Source organism: Aquarana catesbeiana, linkage group LG05 (assembly GCF_042186555.1).
Source record: "Aquarana catesbeiana isolate 2022-GZ linkage group LG05, ASM4218655v1, whole genome shotgun sequence".
Lineage (NCBI taxonomy): Eukaryota > Metazoa > Chordata > Amphibia > Anura > Ranidae > Aquarana > Aquarana catesbeiana.
In genome coordinates this window covers 177109713-177129027 of record NC_133328.1, presented here as the reverse complement: position 1 = coordinate 177129027, position 19315 = coordinate 177109713, and the positions used below count along the sequence as shown (strand labels likewise).

At 43.1% G+C, this 19315-nt stretch overlaps 1 protein-coding gene across 5 annotated transcripts in view; it reads right to left on the bottom strand.

The window, feature by feature from the left end:
• The window catches only part of MYRIP (myosin VIIA and Rab interacting protein), a 722788-nt gene that overhangs the window by 31750 nt on the left and 671723 nt on the right, over positions 1-19315 (bottom strand). For all 5 annotated transcript variants that reach the window (XM_073630373.1, XM_073630374.1, XM_073630375.1 and 2 more), the window contains one exon: positions 4744-4932. In XM_073630373.1, the coding sequence (XP_073486474.1) occupies positions 4744-4932 (189 nt within the window). The remainder of the gene's footprint in view (positions 1-4743; positions 4933-19315) is intronic.

The following is a 19315-nucleotide window of genomic DNA, read 5'->3' as shown; positions in this document are numbered from 1 at the left end:
CAATCACAAAAGGATAAGAATACTGTAAAGTGGCTAATACTAACCGAAAAACGTGAAAAAAACAAAAAAACAAAATAACATTTTGCAAATTGTATACCTTATGGATCATATTAATGATACTTAGAAATGTTCTCTCTGGTTATTAATGCACTAAACACACCTTAGATGTAACAAGTTCTATCTTACATTCAAAGATCCTAAACTTATCGTGTATTTGCACACATGTTCACTAAGCAGAAGAGATGCAGAAGAGATGCTGGATAAATCTACATACCCTCCAGGAGACACAAACTGCAGGAATGTTCAGACAGCTAAAAGTATCAAGCCAAGTGGCAGGACATGGCAGATGACACATGCCCATCTCATTATCTTTACTACAGGAACTATGGTCTATTACTAGATGTCACAAAAATATAGATTCCAGGTATGATTGGAACTAAAAAAGCTTCTTTTACATCTGTCTCTAAAAAAGCCGCCCATTCAAGGCAACTTGAAGCAAACAGCCATGGAAAAAAAAATCTAACATAAAATATATTTACCCTGTTTATAGCCATGAATCTAAGCTTGCTTACAATTTTAACTCTTAAATGACTGCTAACCTCATTCCACCTGGAAAAAAAAATCAGAAATTGATATTAAAATATAACCCTTATGCCGCGTACACACGAGCGGACTTTTCAACTGGACTGGTCCGACGGACCGAGTCTGGCGGACAATTCAACCGTATGTGCACTTCATCGGACCTGCAGCGGACTTTTTCGGTCGAAAATCTGATGGACTTTAGATTTGGAACATGTTTCAAATCTTTCCGACGGACTCGGGTCCAGTCGAAAAGTCCGCTCGTCTGTATGCTAGTAGTCCGACGGACAAAAACCGGCGCTAGGGCAGTTATTGGCTACTGGCTATCAACTTCCTTATTTTAGTCTGGTCGTACGTGATCACCTACGAATCCATCAGACTTTGGTGTGATCATGTGTAGGTATGTCCGTTCGTTGGGAAAGTCCGTCGGAAGTCCGCCGAAAGTCCTTCAGATAGACCGTCGGACCAGTCCGGTCAAAAAGTCCGCCCGTGTGTACGCTGCATAAGATTTAGATATATAGAAATCTGGATACTCATTGTATATGTGCACCTAAAAAGTTTCTGTTAAATCAGTCTGACAAAAACAATGTTGGCAACAAAATCTACAGTTAAATGTGACACATTTACAGCTTGAATTATGTCACTGTCAGGAGCGCGTTAACGCTTCTGTTCCATGACAGCTGCTAGTCTCATTCCAGCACCCAGGTTTTGGCTGAGCTGCATTCTCCATGTCTGCCTGCCCACCTGCAAGGTGAGTGATGTAGCCAGTCCCTGGGTGGGGACCAAACCCGTTTTAAGCCAGCCAAGCCTTCAGTCTTGTGATAGTGTATGTAATATGTGCTTTAAGCTCCCTGTTTCCCTGCTTTGTTCCCATGCTTTGACCTTCATCTTAGCCCTGCCTGCTTGTTTGGATTCCCCTATTGAAAGCCTTGGATCAGATTTTGACTATGCTCAGAATTTAGCCTGCCCTGCAGACTGTCACTGACTTCTCTGCCTGTCTGCCAACTGCTAGTACTTGCTTGCTGTGCTAAGTTCATGCCCTCCCCAGCGAGGTGGCCAAGCACTATAGCATTGTGTATAAGACCTGGGGGCAGCCGAGTACCAGTTGGCCTTCTTTCCTTATGGGAAAAGAGGCTGCTCTAGGCGAAGAACACAGAAGTCAGCTATAGTGCCTGATCACTAATGCTAGGAGTAGGTGTGACAGTCATAAAAGCCTAAGCCACATCTAACTCTAAAGTGAAAAATCATGCTGATGATTATTATTTTAGAAAATGAGAAATAATAAAGATGGACCAAAATCACACAAGATAACAGAAAAAAAGTAAATCAGAAAAGTTGCCATTACATACAAAACAATGGAAAAGAAATTAAACAAAAACTGTATTAGCAAGTTTGCATATATTTTAAATATGTTTTAATCATATTTATTTAGAAAGTAATAATAGCTTTTTATTTCATTAATATAGTCTGCGGGGAGGGGGGTGCAAATTACTGCTTTTTTACTTTATTATTTAAATTTGCAGTAGTTTGATATATCCTCTAGCTGATACAAGCTAAGCCAGGAATAATATACAGTACCCTATTTTGTCTTTGGATGATTACAGAATTGGATTGGAAAATCCAGGCATCAGGTCTGGTTTTGTTGGCATTCAGAAGTGGATTTTTTTCATATTTTTTTATAATTAATATTATCTAGCAGCAGTACACACGAATGTCAGGCAGCATTGGCCAGTTCAATAGAAACCGGCCAATATTCGGACATGTGTACTGCAGCCGGTCCGAATGGTCAGGTTCTGTCGAAGGAGCATGACCAAAAAAGGTCTGCTGATTGGCTCCCGATCAGCGCTCTCAGCCAATGGCTGGGAGCTCTGACCGGAGTGTTCTGGTGGGGGGAGCGGTCCCTCTGTCGGAACACAATAGCACAGCAGGGGAGATCACTGTACTAACATCTGATAGTACAGCAGCTCCTTCTGAGCTGTTAGGTTTTTTTTTCTCATTCAACCAGCTGGGTTGAAAGAAAAAAAACGAGTAGTGTGTACTAGACTTTAGCAAAGAACCAATTAAATTATGCATGGATCTAAGAGAGGTCAGTGTTTTCACTTGTGTGCTGTGTAGTAACTTGTAGGAACCTAAAAAGCAGCTGAGGACACAGATCTTCCAAGGATCAATATATAAGTGAGAAAGATTTGGGAAAAGATTATGCTACAGTATAATTTCTGTAAAAAAATATCTTAGAGGGCTACCAAAATCTGTCCTGGCACCAGGATATCGCTCTCCCTGAGTGCAATTATGACTAACTACAAAAAGAAAAAAAAAATATATAATCTCCCAACTAGATATGGAGCTCAGCTATTACAATCTGCCTATATTTAGGAATCGTATCATCTTGCTCGAGAGTCCAATTCTCAAATGTGATCAAATGTTTTGCTAAGCAGTCATTTAGCTAACTTAATTTGCACATGTGTCAAGTATGAGGAGAAAATGCCCTTCCACCTAGTAGATAGTCATTGGCTTGTATACTATAGGTATAAAGAAGATTGGAATGGAGAATAGTATTGCACAGTGATTACATGAGAGTGAATGTGGAACACTGTGTAAAATCTTTTATCCTAGCATGGTCTGAAAGTTTGGCACAGAGATAAAGAACTGCATCAAACAGATCTGATGTCAGGAGACTGTGACCGGCTGAACTGAGACTGTGAGGGCTGGACTCCATATTTTGAAGCTGATCTCAGGATTGAGAGAGACACTCATTGAGAAAATCATTCTGTGGCTGCTGGGCCCAGATGGGTCTGCAGGGTCAGGGTATTGGATAAAATAGTAAAAGGTGAGAGCGCTTGTCTTGTTCCCGGAAAAAAAAAAAAAAAAAACAGTAACTTCCTTATTAATTGCACCAGTGGTAATCACAAACAGGCTGCCAAAGTGTTTAAGGGGCTCTATAGATCCCTTTCCTCAGGGCTCCTTCAGGTAAATATTAAACTTTCTCCTACTCAGTCTCTCTTATACCAAACTTATGCCCCGTACACATGATCGGATTTTCCGACAACAAATGTTGGATGTGAGCTTGTTGGCAGAAAGTTCGACCGTGTATATGCTCCATCGAACATTTTTAATGGAATTTACGCCAACAAATGTTGGCTAGCAGGTTCTAAAATTTTCTTGCCAACAAATTTTTGTTGTCAGACTTTCCGATCGTGTGTACACAAGTCTGTCGCACAAAAGTTCACGCATGCTCGGAATCAAGTGCAAGCCGGAAGCACTCGGTCTTGTAAAACTAGCGTTCATAATGGAGATATCACATGACTATTAAACTTCCTTTTTATCGTCTCGCCATACGTCTTGTACATCACTACGTTCGTAATTGTTGGCCAACATTTGTGTGACCGTGTGTATGCAAGACAAGTTGGAGCCAACAACGTTCGAACAAAATTCCAAGGTTTTGTTGTCGGAAAGCCTGATCGTGTGTACGGGGCATTACACATTTCTGCAGGATGAATATCCCATTCTCATGCGTTAATTCTCTGCCATTGTTAAAAATGAATCTGTAATTATGTGAATTATAAAGAATCTACTGGACTTTTCTAAAACAAGAGTGGTACACTCATCGTTTCACCATTTTAACTCTATTATAATGATGTGCTTCTCAACTTATGTTAAGTTAGGGACCACTTACCAAATCTGAAGTATTAAGATCACTTTTCTAAACTTGTACATTTGCCTGGAATAGCTGTAAAAATGCAACAGGAGTTCTAATCCTTCCCCACTAAAACTAGTGGAAACATACATTTTAAATTCAAATTCCTGTTCTGGCCACACCGTAAAATATTACTTTTTCCTACTGACTGCTTGGACTTGAGATCAACTTGATCTACTTGAAATGAAAGATCATGTTATGGCTGAGCTTGTCAATCAATGAAGCAAATATTCCACAATTGTTTTACTAACTGACTCCTCTGGGTATGCATTAATTTTTTAGTTTATTATATTTTAAAAGGGATTGATCCTGTATTTATATAAGAGACTTACAAATAAGTATCAGCTTCAGGGGGAGCAATATGCCAACTTTTTCACTGTTAGAGAAGGTAAATACTTAGACCACAATGTATTACTTTACACTGCATTGTTTTCAGGAAAGTATATTGAAGTAACTTTAAAAATTCTTACATTTTCTTCCAGTTTGGTCAGCTGCTCATCTAGTCTGAGAGGGTCATCAACTACAGGAAAAGTCCCCTGTTCAAGAGTATTTCCTGGGGAATCCCATGTATCTGTGGATCCTGCTATCAGTTCCTCAGTTGCGTTGATGACTTTAAGGACTTCTGTTGATATGTTGCAGAGAGACACAGCAGAGTACTTCTGTTTAAGTATAAGAGTACATGGGGATAAAATAGCAACATGTTAGAAAAAAAGTGTATTTCAAACAACTGGTGTGTATATAATTTATGTTACAAATATGGGAAACAAAATTTCCAGTGCTTGCATATTGCAGAAAGCTTACCTATTGACTAGGAAGGCAATAGACCAGGGGTAGGCAACCTTTTGAGCACAGTATGCCGAAAAATGTTTTCGAAGAAATTGAGTGTGCCGATTTTATAACAAAAAAAGGTCAACTTCGTAACCCCCCTGCACAACTGCACCACAACTGTACTACCCTGCTCATCTGCCCCACCACTGTAACTCCCTGCTCATCTGCCCCACCACTGTACCACCCTGCTCATCTGCCCCACCAATATACCCCCTTTCTCATCTGCCCCACCAATGTACCCCCTTTCTCATCTGCCCCACCACTGTAACCCCCTGCACATCTGCCCCACTGTAACCCCCTGTACATCAGCCCCACCACTGAACCACCCTGCTCTTCTGTCCCACCACTGTAACCCCCTGCTAATCTGCCCCACCACTGTAACCCCCTGCTAATCTGCCCTACCAATGTTCCCCCTTTCTCATCTTCCCCACCACTGTACCTCCCTGCACATCTGCTCCACTGCCGTACCCCCATGCTCTTCTGTCTCACCGCTGAACCATCTTCTCATCTGTCTTAACACTGAACCTACTGCACATCTGTCCCACCTCTGTTCCCCCTGCTCTTCTGCCTCACCACTGTAACCCCCTGCTCATGTGATCCACCCCTTTCTCCTCTGCACCCCTCTGCACATCTTCCCCACCTCTGTACCCCCCTGCTTTTGTGCCCCACCGCTGTAATCTGTCCCACCAATGTACCTCCTTTCTCTTCTGCCCCAACACTGAAACCCCCCTGCTCATCTTTCCCACCACTGTAATCCCCATGCTCTTTTGTCTCACTACTGAATCACCTTCTCATCTGTTCTAACACTGAACTTATCTGCTCATCTGCCCCATCACTGTAACCCGATTTCTGATCTGCCCCACCAATGTACCTCCTGCACCTGTCTCATCTCTGTTACCCCCTACTCTTCTGCCCCACCTCTGTTCCCCCTGCTCTTCTGCCCCACCACTGTTCCCCCTGCTCTTCTAACCCACCACTGTTCCCCCTGCTCTCCTGCCCCACCACTGTAACCCCCTGCTCATCTGTCCCACCAATACACTTCCTTTCACATCTGCCCCACTGCTCTACTCCTTTTCTTTTCTGTCCCACAACTGAACCCCCTTCTCATCTGCCCCAACACTTTACACTTTACCCCCCTGCTCTTCTGTCCCACTGCTGAACCCCCTTCTCATCTCTTCCACCCCGGTACCCCCCTGCACATCTGCCCCACCGCTGTACCCTCCTGCTCTTCTGTCCCACTTAAGAACCCCTCCTGCTCATTTTCCCCATCGCTGTACCCTCCTGCTCATATGTTCCACTGCTGTACCCTCTTTTCATCTATGATATGTGTGATATGCAGACTGGTGAAAAGAAGTAGAGATGAGACATATCTACCTGTCCTGGCACACTCATCCTGCTGATCCACCTCTTGCATCCAGCCCACTTGCTTGTATGTGATATATATGATGTCACATACAAGCATCTGGAATGGATGCACAATGATGAGCTCAGGTCAGGGGCATTTTCTGAAAGTAGTGGGCCTGTATGCAAGATCATAAGTTGGGCCTCCATAGCTGAGAAAAAGTGTGGTGCACTGCGCCGCAGCAAAAGTTGGGTGTGATTTTCATTGCACTGAATACTGGCCGTGGCTTAAAGGGACACAGAGTACAGAGGGGTTCAGTGTTAAGTGACGCAATGGTTCAGGAATAATTTCAACAAAGTTCCCAGAAGCTCAACAGTAATTCCACAAACTGTCACCTGATTGTGGTTTTCTCAATCACAGTGAAATTCCTTCTTTCTGAGATTGGTAGTGGCAACCAAGCGAGTCATCTTCCTCCATGGTGGAGGGGGCAAGTATGACTGTGATTGGCTTTAGCTGTGGCCAATGACAGTCCTACTCCTCCTGAAAACAGGGACCGCCCCCCTAGTAGAACTGCACTCAATCTCTTCCCCATCACAAAAGCTGACAATCACAGCTACAGCAAAGTTAGAGAACCAATCAACATTTCCCATCTTTTACAATGTGTGGGGGCGCAGTGCCCCCCCCCCCCTCAGTGCAGGTGTGATATGGGGAATTCTGAATTTGGAATGCATTAGTGTCTCACTGACACTTCCCTGCGCTGCTCTGCTGATGGAGAGGGAGTCGAGTGCCAGAAAAAGAGGCCTTGCTTGCCGGGGGTTGCCTACCCCTGCAATGGACTATACGTGTGAGCCAAGTACTATGTAGCTGGCTAATGTTTGGAGAATCAAGCAATAGCTTTCATAGATTGCATAGGGCTGATATTTTTCATATTGAAGTGTCTGCAAGATATTCTGAAATAGTGAACTATTAGCTATGCAGTATATTTATTTTATTTTTAGGGTGTGCAGTTATTGTCCAGCATATTCACAGCAAAGTGGCTGCACTTTGACCACACAATTAGTATACTTGCATGTAGTCAGGGACATAGAACTGTACATACAAAAATTGTTCCATACACATTTTAAAATGTGTACCCTTCATGTACTCGCTTATATGGAAATACAAGTTATCAACAAGGAAGTCAAACAAGGTAGAGCCGATGTAATAACCAGTTGGCTTCCATCAGAAATAGAAACCCCCGTACTAGACTGGACAGCCAATTTTTTTTTTTTTGCTAATAATATGGAAATTCACTGCAGGTGGATCTTAGCATTATCTGAGAAGATATTACAGAAACGCCAGCCTTATTGGATTTTAGTAATAAACACTTGAAGGGATATGCCAATCAATATAAATCACTCTCTTTTATACTAAAATGCAAGATAAAACTGAAAAAAATAGCACAGATTAAAAAAATCCACACAGGCAAACAAAACAGAGGAGGATATGACAAAGTAATAAAAAAAACAAAAAAAAACCACTGGATAATCAGATATTAAATCAGAAGCCGAAATGAAAACACTGAGACAAATGAGAGGAGAATGATATTAGAAACAACAAAAAAATCCAAGTGGTTTTATAAATAAACATGAGTTCAGTAATAATTTAAACATGTCAACACTGTAAAGATACTTAAAGTGGTAATAAACTCCAATTTTAAAGTGGTTCTAAAGGCTCAAGGTTTAGAATGCATGAAAAACTTTCTCTGTGCAGCAGCCCCCGCAGCCCCCCGTAATACTTGCCCGAGCCCCCTCTCAATCCAATGATGTGCACGAGAGACTCGGCTCTCTGGGGGACTCTCCCTCCTCATTGGCTGAGACAGCAGCGGGAGCCAGAGAGAGTGAGCGGGACTGAGCCGCGGCTCCATGTCTGAATGGACACTGCTCAGGAGTGAGCTTGCTCGGGTGCCCCCACAGAAGCTGTTTTCTCTGGAGCACTCGGCAGGAGGGTGAAGTCAGGAGCGCCGGCGGGGGACCCGAAAAGAGAAGGATCTGGCTGCCATGTGCACGGGTGGGATCCCCTCTTGTTCTGGGCCAACGTCATATTCGCGCGCTCCCTGGGACGTGGCATGACCCCGATCTCGGTAAAGAGCTGATGACGTAGCTCTTTACCCATGTGATCGAGAGTGTCCAATCACAGCTGATCACAGCTGATCACATGTAAACATGGAAGTGCCATTAATTGGCTCTCCTTGCCTCACACTGACAGATCAGTGGCATCTCCTCACAACGCAGACCTGTACTGATCTTCCCGATGATCAGTGCAGCCCCAACAGTGCCCAGCAGTGATGCCAGTCTGTGCCCATCAGTGACACCAATCTGTGCCCATCAGTGATGCCTATTTGTACCAATCAGTGAGGCCATTCTGTGGCCATCAGTGTTGTAAGTCAGTGCTGCCTTTGAGTGCCCATCAGTGCTTGCTCATCAGTGCCGCCCATCAGTGCCCATTAGTGCTGCCCATCAGTGCTGCCTATCTGTGCCACCTATCATTGCCCATCAGTACCGCCTATCAGTGCCCATCAGTGCTACCTATCAGTGCCCATCAGTGACGCCTATCAGTGCCCATCAATGCTGTATATTAGTGCCTCCTCATCAGTGCCGCCCCATCAGTGTCCTTCAGTGCCGCCTCATCAGTGCCCATCAGTGCAGCCTATCCGTGCCCATCAGTGCATCCTTATCAGAGCACATCAGTGAAGGAGAAAAAGTTACAATTTAACTTATTTACAAAATGTTCTGACAGAAACAAAGAAAAACTTTTCATTTTTTTAAATATGTCGATGTTTTTTTAGCAAGAAAAAAACAACCCAGTGGTGATTAAATACCAACAAAACAAAGCTCTATTTGTGGGGAAAAAAATGATAAAAAATGTATTTGGGTACAGTGTTGAATGACCGCATAATTGTCATTCAAAGTGTGACATCGCTGAAAGCTGGCCTGGGCAGGAAGGGGGTGAAAGTGTCCTGTAGGCAAGTTCACTTTAAACTTTGCCCTGCAGGAAGGCTTAAAAGTCTTACCTGTAGGTCCCTTGGAAATGGCTCAAACTTGCACCAGTGGATATGCACTTTGGCTCCAGTCAAAGATGTCACTAAAGCATGTATGTATTCATAGCACAGTGAGTGTGTCGTGAGTGCAGAGAGTGCCATGCATCATGATGGTGACTTCCGTGCACATACGCAGGAGTGAGGTCACCGCAGCCCTTAAAACCCGAAAGTAAAACTGGGCAAATATGGAAGCACCTGGAGTGCTGACAACTCAGCGCTGGAGGGCTCCCTTTGAAAGGTATGTCTGTCATAATGTGCTAGAATGCAGTGCATACTAGCATATTATGGCACAAACCTGCATGGAGGACCATTAAAAAAAATGCTTGTAGAGTTTAATACTGCTTTAAAAGACTGCAGCAGTACAATGCAGGCACCAAGTTTCCATACATTTACGTGTCCCCCTCCAACCCTGGTGATGTCTGGAATCCCTTGCCTTTTCAAGATGACAGTTGCAACTCTTCCTGTTTTGAAGGCTGCCCCCCTTCCGCCTTCCATACGCTGACCACAAATCATTTTGATGGGCTATTGGAAAATGCAAAAAGAATTAGGTCAGAGTGTGTTGAAACTCACATCCTACAGCAACCTGGTTTGGGGACACCATCTGCAAAAGAGGAAATTTATAGAGGTGTGTGCATCCATTGTACTGCAGCCTGTTCAGTATTTTTAGGGCTAAAGCAGTATATTTCTGATTTTTGGTCTACTGTGGTGCATTGAAAACCCTTTGAAAAGGAAAGGTTGACATAATGCACTGCATAATAATGCATGTTCAACCCACCTCTGGGCCATTTGAGAACCTGTTCACACCAGGCCTTGTGGTAATCTGTATGTTAACACTGCTGTATCATTCATTGTGAATATCACCTTAACCCATCTACATTTCAGTACACCACACTGCATGGTAACACTGTGTAAGTACTGTGTGTTGATGTGCAATGTGTTAGTGAAAATGCTGCAGGTATAATTTTTGGTCCTTTATGGTATGTTAGGGACTACATTCTAATGAATGTGCTGCCTTAATGCAGCACATGTTACCAAGTGACATAATGTGTGTTACGTGCACTGCAGGGTGTAAATAGGGTCCTCAAAATTACCCTATGGTAATGACAAGTGTGCTTTAAAAATAATTTTCACAGACCAATATTAGATTAAACAATTAATTAATTAAAGAAAAAATAGGAAAAGCTGCACAACAATGATATCTTCACAGGCAAAACTTTAGTCAACTGACATGCTTCAGCACATGGTCCTGCCCATAGCCCCCCCGGGAACCACCCCTCTGACATGTTTCACCTGATGGACCTAATATTCTATAATTAAGCATCAAACATTTACCAAAAATAATATCTTTATCTTAATCTTAATCTAAAAAATAACAATTTAATGATGTACTTAATTTAATGAAGTGAAACTGATATTTTCTCCTTTACAAATTCTCTACAATGTCACAGGAAGATAACATGTAACAAATATAGCCTTTTAAATTCATACTTGGGTATCATACTTGGGTATCATCTTCCTGTTCAACAAGGCAGAACGGGATGATGCCATCCCAGCAATTTTTTAGCCAGGCTTCAGGAGGTATATAAATAGCCTACAGCTAGAGTAAGGGCATTACTTACAGTAATTTTGTCCAAAGTTGCACAGTCTGCTTTTTTTCACAAGCGCCCCTTACCTGCATAGGCAGTTTTTTTGTAAAGGTAAACCGTAACCATTACCAACACGGGCAAAAAAACCCAGGTAGTTCTAACAGGTACATAAATCAAGCATTAGCACAATTCGTTTTGATTCTGCAGCCTGATGTAATTCCAAAGGGTGTCTAAAACCCCCTTCATGAATTTGCCCCTGTATGTCTCAACACCTCAGCCTGCATTTTTTTAACAAATCGTTTAAAAAGATCTGTGGTTAGTTCTCCAAGCAGAGTTCCTTTAAAAACTATGTGCAAGGGCACCTAGAAGAATTGATGCTGTTTTGAAGGCAAAGGGTGGTCACACCAAATATTGATTTGATGTGGATTTCTTTTTCTGAAAAAGGGTTAGTGATTTACAGAGGTCACTAGCTCAATCCTATATTTACACACACAACTGAAAAAGTCAGAGCAGTGACTAATTCCTGTTTCCCACCTACCTGTCTGCTCTGTACAAAGTTTCAGCAAGAAAGGGACTGACAGAGAGTCTGAAGGTTACCGGCTTCTGTACTGCTCTCTGTTTGGCCCCTTTCACACTGGGGCGGGGGGCGTCGTTGGTGGTAAAGCGCCGCTATTGTTAGCAACGCTTTACCGTCGGTATTCAGCCGCTAGCAGGGCAGTTTTACCCCTGCTAGTGGCCGAGAAAGGGTTAAAAACCACTGCCAAGTGCCTCTCCAGAGGCGCTTTGCCGGCGGTATAGCTGCGCTGTCCCATATACACCACTCCTTCACCGCTCCGAAGATGCTGCTAGCAGGACTTTTTTTTCCCGTCCTGCTAGCGCACTGCTCCAGTGTGAAAGCCCTCGGGGCTTTCACACTGGAGCGACAGCAGCGGATGTTTCGGGTCGGTTTGCAGGCGTATTATTAGTGCAATAGTGCCTGCAAACTGCCCCAATGTGAAAGGGCCCTTAGAAAACTGATTATAGATCTGTAACTTCTGTACCATTTATGCACTGTCAATTAAATATTTATTTGTAAATCAAAGTTTTAAATAAATGTTATAACAATATACAGTTTAAATAATATTTAAAATACATAGATGTACAAATATTAAAGAAAATAAACCCAAGCCCATTATAGTTTGATTTTCCTGTTTATGTATACTGTATTTATTGTGCTTTAGTGAAAGAACTTTTAACATATTTCTGACCTATAAAGCAGTGAATGTGAAATTCACTAAAAATGCACTGCAGATGAATCAACTACTGTTTAAAACACTTGTAACTATGGACATTATTGCTTTTGGTTGCTTTCTACTATCTCTTAATAGTTGTTAAAGGTATTTTATGCACTCCATTGGGATCTTGGCTCTGGACACAGCACTTGACTCATCCTTTTCCCCATATTCTTCCCTCGCTTTAACTTTCCTACATTATTCCATTTAATTTCCTCCTCTCCTTTACTATCTGTCCTCTCCCTTCTAAATCCTGTCTTAGAGTAAAATTTAACTAAGATGATTCACACTGGACTTAAGTGGAAACAATTTTCCTATTTGATTTTTCTGCTTGCAATCATATTTTGGACATCTGTTTTATCTACCTTCATTTTGTGGACATTAAATGTTCTTTTGTCCTTTTTGACAACAGTGTTTTTGCCATTGTTAATTATTATACCGCATGCCATGAAATAATTTCTCCTGTGTTATATGTACACATCTCAATAAACATTTATTTAAAAAAAAAAAAAAAAACACTTGTAACCTAGAAATTTACCTGCAACGAATATTTGGTGAATAACAGATTCACTGCTTCATAAATATGTCTCAAAGATTAAATGAAATAATTTCAGTTCAGTGTTTCTTATGGCCTCTTGTTACAGAATGTATGAATGGCTTGCTGATAGTCATGCTCCGACCACTAACATGCACAGAGCAATGTAAAAGGTTTTAAAAGTCATAGATAAAAAAAATATTTATTAATAGTTTTTTTTCCAAACTCAATTTTTCATTTTTATTTGAATTGTACAATATCGGTTGAGTTGTCTAGAGGACCTTGACTGGTTCCAGAGGGCATATGAGTGTCACGCTATCATACATTGATGCAAGAGATCATCCCGTTTTGAAATCCCTTTCAAAACTTTACTTCTATGATATCAGTATGATAGAGTCATGTGTCTTAGGGCACTTTGTTTATAGGCTGCAGGATCATTAACACAATAATAGTCACCAAATTATAAATAAACTTTGGATTTTGACCATATCAGGAAGGTAAGAAGTCATAATGATGAAGATAAGAGCTGTTCCTTGTAGATCAGAAGCTCTTAAAAAGTAGACAGAGTCACCTAAGACATAATCCAAAGCTTTAGTGCTTTCAAGTGCCAATTAGATTGAAATACATCCATCAAGAACATTATGGAATAAGGCAGGGCAATCGATGCCACTTGAGCATTGTGATGAGTTTCATGATCTCAAACCCCTTAATATCGATAATGAAGGCCACAGAAAATCTTTTCGTATTTCAGATTTTTTTTTTCTCCAAGTCCATACAAAAAAATAAAAAAATATTTTAAAGTCTGCTAAATTCAATATATGTTTCCATTTAAAGACTTTGTAAGGAGTAATACATCAACTGTAGCAGTCTCACATGTTGCAATTAACTTTTGTTTCTCTATCAAATAATGGATATATTTAACCACTTGAGTCCCACTGCGTTTATTTTTTTCACTTCAGTCACATCTCAGTGCCGCACATTATGCCTTTTAAAGTTTGTAGTCTACCCTAACATATTCAACATTGTTTTTTTTTACATACAGTGAAGGAAAAAAGTACTTGAACCCATGCTGATTTTGTATGTTTGCCCACTGGCAAAGAAATGATCAGTCTATAATTTTAATGGTAGGTTTATTTGAACAGTCAGAGACAGAATAACAACAAAAATATCCAGAAAAACGCATTAAAAAAAATTATGAATTGATTTGCATTTTAATGAATGAAATAGGTATTTGACCCCTTGCAAAACATGACTTAGTACTTGGTGGCAAAACCCTTGTTGGCAATCACAGAGGTCAGATGTTTCTTGCAGTTGGCCACCAGGTTTGCACACATCTCAGGAGGGATTTTGTGGCCCACTGCTCTTTGCAGATCCTCTCCAAGTCATTAAGGTTTTGACTCTGATGTTTAGTAACTCAAACCTTCAGCTCCCTCCACATATTTTCTATTGGATTAAGGTCTGGAGACTGCCTAGACCACCCGTGGACCTTAATGTGCTACTTCTTGAGCTACTACTTTGTTGCCTTGGCCATGTGTTTTTGGTCAGTGTCATGCTGGAATACCAATCCAGGACCCATTTTCAATGCCCTGGCTGAGGGAAGGAGGTTCTCACCCAAGATTTGTTGGTGCATGGCTCCATCCATTGTCCCTTTGATGTGGTGAATTTGTCCTGTCCCCTTATTAGAAAAACACCCCCAAAGTATAATGTTTCCACCTCTATGTTTGAGAGTGGGAATGGTGTTCTTGGGGTCATAGGCAGTATTCCTCCTCCTCCAAACACGGTGAGTTGAGTTGATGCTAAAGAGCTTGATTTTGGTCTCATCTGACCACAACACTTTCACCCAGTTCTCCTCTGAATCATTCAGATGTTCATTAGCAAACTTCAGACGGGCCTGTACATGTGCTTTCTTGAGTAGGGGGACCTTGCGGGCGCTGCAGGATTTTAGTGCTTCACAGAGTAGTGACCAATTGTTTTCTTGGTGACTATGGTCCCAGCTGCCTTGAGATCATTGCCAAGGTTCTCCCTTGTAGTTCTGGGCTGATTCCTCGCCATTCTCATGGTCACTGAAACTCCACGAGGTGGAGCCTATTCCAGCCTTGTGTAGGTCTACAAACTTGTCCCTGACATCCTTGGACAGGTCTTTGGTCTTGACCATGGTGGAGAGATTTGAATCTGATTGACTGATTGCTTCTGTGGACAGGTGTCTTCTATACAGGTAACGAGCTGTATAAAAGACACCTGTCCACAGAAGCAGAAATCTTGCTGATTGATAGGGGATCAAATACCTATATTGCTCATTAAAATGCAAATCAATGTATATCTTTTTTGAAATGTGTTTTTCTTGATTTTTGTGTTGTTATTCTGTCTCTCACTGTTAAAATAAACATACCATACCAATTGGCCAACAATTACGAACGTGGGAACGCGGTGATGTACAACACATACAGCCGAGATAAAGGAAGTTCAATAGCCAATGCGGCTCCTTCTGCTTGATTCCGAGCATGCGTGAACTTTTGTGCGATGGACTTGTGTACACACGATGGGACTTTCCGACAATAAAGTTTTGTTGGCAGAAAATTTAAGAACCTGCTATCAAACATTTGTTGGTGGAAAGTCCGACAGCAAATGTTCGATGGAGCACACACACAGTCGGAATTTCCGACAACAAGCTCACATCCAACATTTTCCGTCGGAAAATCCAACCGTGTGTACGCAGCATTACTGTTTTTCTCAGAAGTCTGCACTTACTGTAGATATAAGTTAGCTTTTTGGCATCCTCTGCAACAAAAATGTGATTGAAACCGCAGCAGCTCATTGGTAATTACAAAATCGCTCCCATTCAAATACACTTGGCACAGGGACATAGAGCCCAAGGGCTTTCACACTGGAGCGGTGAGCTTGCAGGGTGTCAGAAAAAGTCCTGCCAGCAGCTTCTTTGGAGCGGAAAAAGAGCGGTGAACTCACCACTCCTCCACCGCTGCACCCCATTGATATCAATCAGGCAGCGCTGTGATACCGCCGGCAAAACGCCGCTGGCGGCGTTTTGCGGGCTGATTTAACCCCTTTAAGGCCGCTAGCGGGGGGGGGGGTTAAAATCCGCACCCAAATTAAAAAAGGAAAGGTGTGGGGCCCCCAGGCCCTATATACTCTGAACAGCAGTATACAGGCGGTGCAAACAAGACAAGGACTGTAGGTTTGTTGTTAAGTAGAATCTGTTTGTAATTGTGAACTGGTACATTTTTAACATGTTTAGCTCCAGCCAAAAAATCTATTTTAAACTTTTTGGAAAACCTAGGGAAGGGTTATCGCCCCTGTGACATTTGTTTTGCTGTCTGTGCTCATCTGCAGAAGATTTCACCTCTCTTTTTGTCCCAATGACAAATGTTTTTTGAAAATTTGGGTTTTTTTGTGAAACAAGGATTGGTGATAAAGCATCAGTGGAAAGGAGAAAAGTTTTTCCCATATTAACTCTAACAGGAAAGAATTTCCCTTCCTAGGGGTAGATTTCATCTCACTTCCTGTTGTCTCCTTCCTTTTCCAAGTCGTTTGTAAGTTGGATGTTTGAAAGTAGGGGCCTGCCCTATATATGCAGCAGAAATTTGGGCCTTAGTTGTTGTTGTGGCCACAACACTGTAAGCCCTCACAGGGCCCTGCTGTGAAATATTAGATCAAGAATTGTAATTACATACCCCTGTTGAACAGGGGCAGAAAAATTGGGCCTTTGGTGGTGGTGGTGGTGGTGGTGCCACAACACTGTAAGTCCTCACTCGCTCTTGGTGGGTGCAGAAATGGGCCCTGCTGTGAAATATTAGATCAAGAATTCTAATTACATGTTCCTGTTGAACGGGGGCAGAAAAATTGGGCCTTAGGCACTGGTGCCACAACACTGGAACCCCTCACAGATACTCTAGTTGGAGCGCAGGAACTAGCCCTGCTGCAAAGAATTGCATCAAAAATTGTAATTACACGCCCCTGTTAAACAGGGGCAGAAAAATTGGGCCTTAGGCACTGGTGCCACAACACTGGAACCCCTCACATATACTCTAGTTGGAGCGCAGGAACTAGCCCTGCTGCAAAGAATTACATCAAAAATTGTAATTACACGCCCCTGTTAAACAGGGGCTGAAAAATTGGGCCTTAGGCACTGGTGCCACAACACTGGAACCCCTCACAGATACTCTAGTTGGAGCGCAGAAACTAGCCCTGCTGCAAAGAATTGCATCAAAAATTGTAATTACATGCCCCTGTTAAACAGGGGCTGAAAAATTGGGCCTTAGGCACTGGTGCTGGTGCAACAACACTGCAACCCCTCACAGATACTCTAGTTGGAGTGCAGAAACTAGCCCTGCTGCAAAGAATTGCATCAAAAATTGTAATTACAGGCCCCTGTTAAACACGGGCTGAAAAATTGGGCCTTAGGCAATGGTGCTGGTGCCACAACACTGCAACCCCTCACAGATACTCTAGTTGGAGCACAGGAACTAGCCCTGCTGCAAAGAATTGCATCAAAAATTGTAATTACATGCCCCTGTTAATCAGGGGCTGAAAAATTGGGCTGGTACCACAACACTGCAATCTCTCACAGATACTCTAGTTGGAGCGCAGGAACTAGCCCTGCTGCAAAGAATTGCATGAAAAATTGGAATTACATGCCCCTGTTAAACAGGGGCTGAAAAATTGGGCCTTAGGCACTGGCGGCGCCCAGAACCAAAAATGTTCTTACAAGCTATCATCATGATCATTGAGGAGGAAGAGGATAATTACTCAGTATAACAGGATAGTCACTCAGCATCAGCATAGGCAGCATAGGTCTTTGAAGGGATCTGACATTTCAAAAAAATGTATTTGGTTACATCAGCATCAGGTGCTTGGTAGCTGGTGGTGATCCAAGGCTGATTCATTTTTATGAAGGTCAGTCGATCGCCCGAGTCGGTGGACAGACACATCCTGTGATCAGTTACAAAGCCTCCAGTAGCACTGAATGTGCTTTCCAAAAGAAAACTGGATGCAGGACAGGCCAGTAGCTCAATTGCATACTGTGCAAGCTCTGGCCAGTGATCCATCCTCAAGACCCAGTAACCCAGAGGATTTTCGGTGGGAAAGGTGTCCAAGTCAGATCTTGCCCCTAGGTATTCCTGCACCATGTAAAACAGACGCTGGCGATGGTTGCTGGAACCGATCATACCTTGGGGCTGCGGACTAAAAAATTGTCTGAACGCATTGGTCAGACAGCCACCTTCTCCACCGCTCCTTCTTTGACTGACCAAAGCCTCAGCAACACGTTTGTCCAGAAACAGGAGTTTGTAACCTCACAGTCTCTGGGAACGCGTTGCACAGACCTTTCTGCAAGGCCTCCCGAAGATGTTTCATCCTCTGCTCCCTCTGCGACAGCAAGATAAGGTCTGCAACCTTACCCTTGTAATGTGGATCAAGGAGGGTTGCCAGCCAGTATTGTTCCTTCTCATTGATACCACGAATACGAGGATTCTTCCGCAGGCTTTGCAGGATCAGGGAGGCCATGCAGCTTAGGTTTGCTGAGGCATTTGGTCCGGAGTCCTCTGGGTCACCAAGGACGACATGATCTGCAGCCACCTCCTCCCAGCCACGTACAAGTCCATGTGTTTCTTGGGACTGTAAATGATCCCTTAAAGACTGCTGCTGATGCTGAGTGCCAGGCTCCACCTCCATACTGACACAATCCTCCTCCTCCTTGTCCTCTTCCTGTGTGATCAGCGGGCACGCAGGAACACTGTCTGGATAAAGGGGGCCTTGAGAGCTAAGGAAGTCCTCCTCTTCCTGCCTCTGTTTTGCCTCAAGTGCCCTGTCCATTATTCCACGCAGCATGTGCTCCAACAGGTGGACAAGGGGGACAGTGTCACTGATGCATGCACTGTCACTGCTCACCATCCTCGTGGCCTCCTCAAATGGTGACAGGACAGTGCATGCATTCCTGATCATGGCCCACTGGCGTGGGGAAAAAAAACAAGCTCCCCTGACCTTGTCCTGGTGCCATAGTCGCACAGATACTCATTGATGGCCCTCTGCTGCGTGTGCAGCCACTGCAGCATGGCCAACGTTGAGTTCCACCTGGTGGGCATGTCACAGATTAGGCGGTTCTTGGGCAGGTTAAATTCCTTTTGGAGGTCTGCCAGCCAAGCACTGGCATTATATGACCGGCGGAAATGCACACAGACATTCCTGGCCTGCCTCAGGACATCCTGTAAGCCCGGGTACCTGCCCAAGAACCGCTGAACCACCAAGTTAAGGACGTGAGCCAAACAGGGCACATGGGTCATTGTCTCTGTCGGAGGGCGGAGAGGAGGTTGGTGCCATTGTCGCAAACCACCATTCCTGCCTTAAGTTGGTGTGGCGTCAACCACCTCTGAACCTGCCCCTGCAGA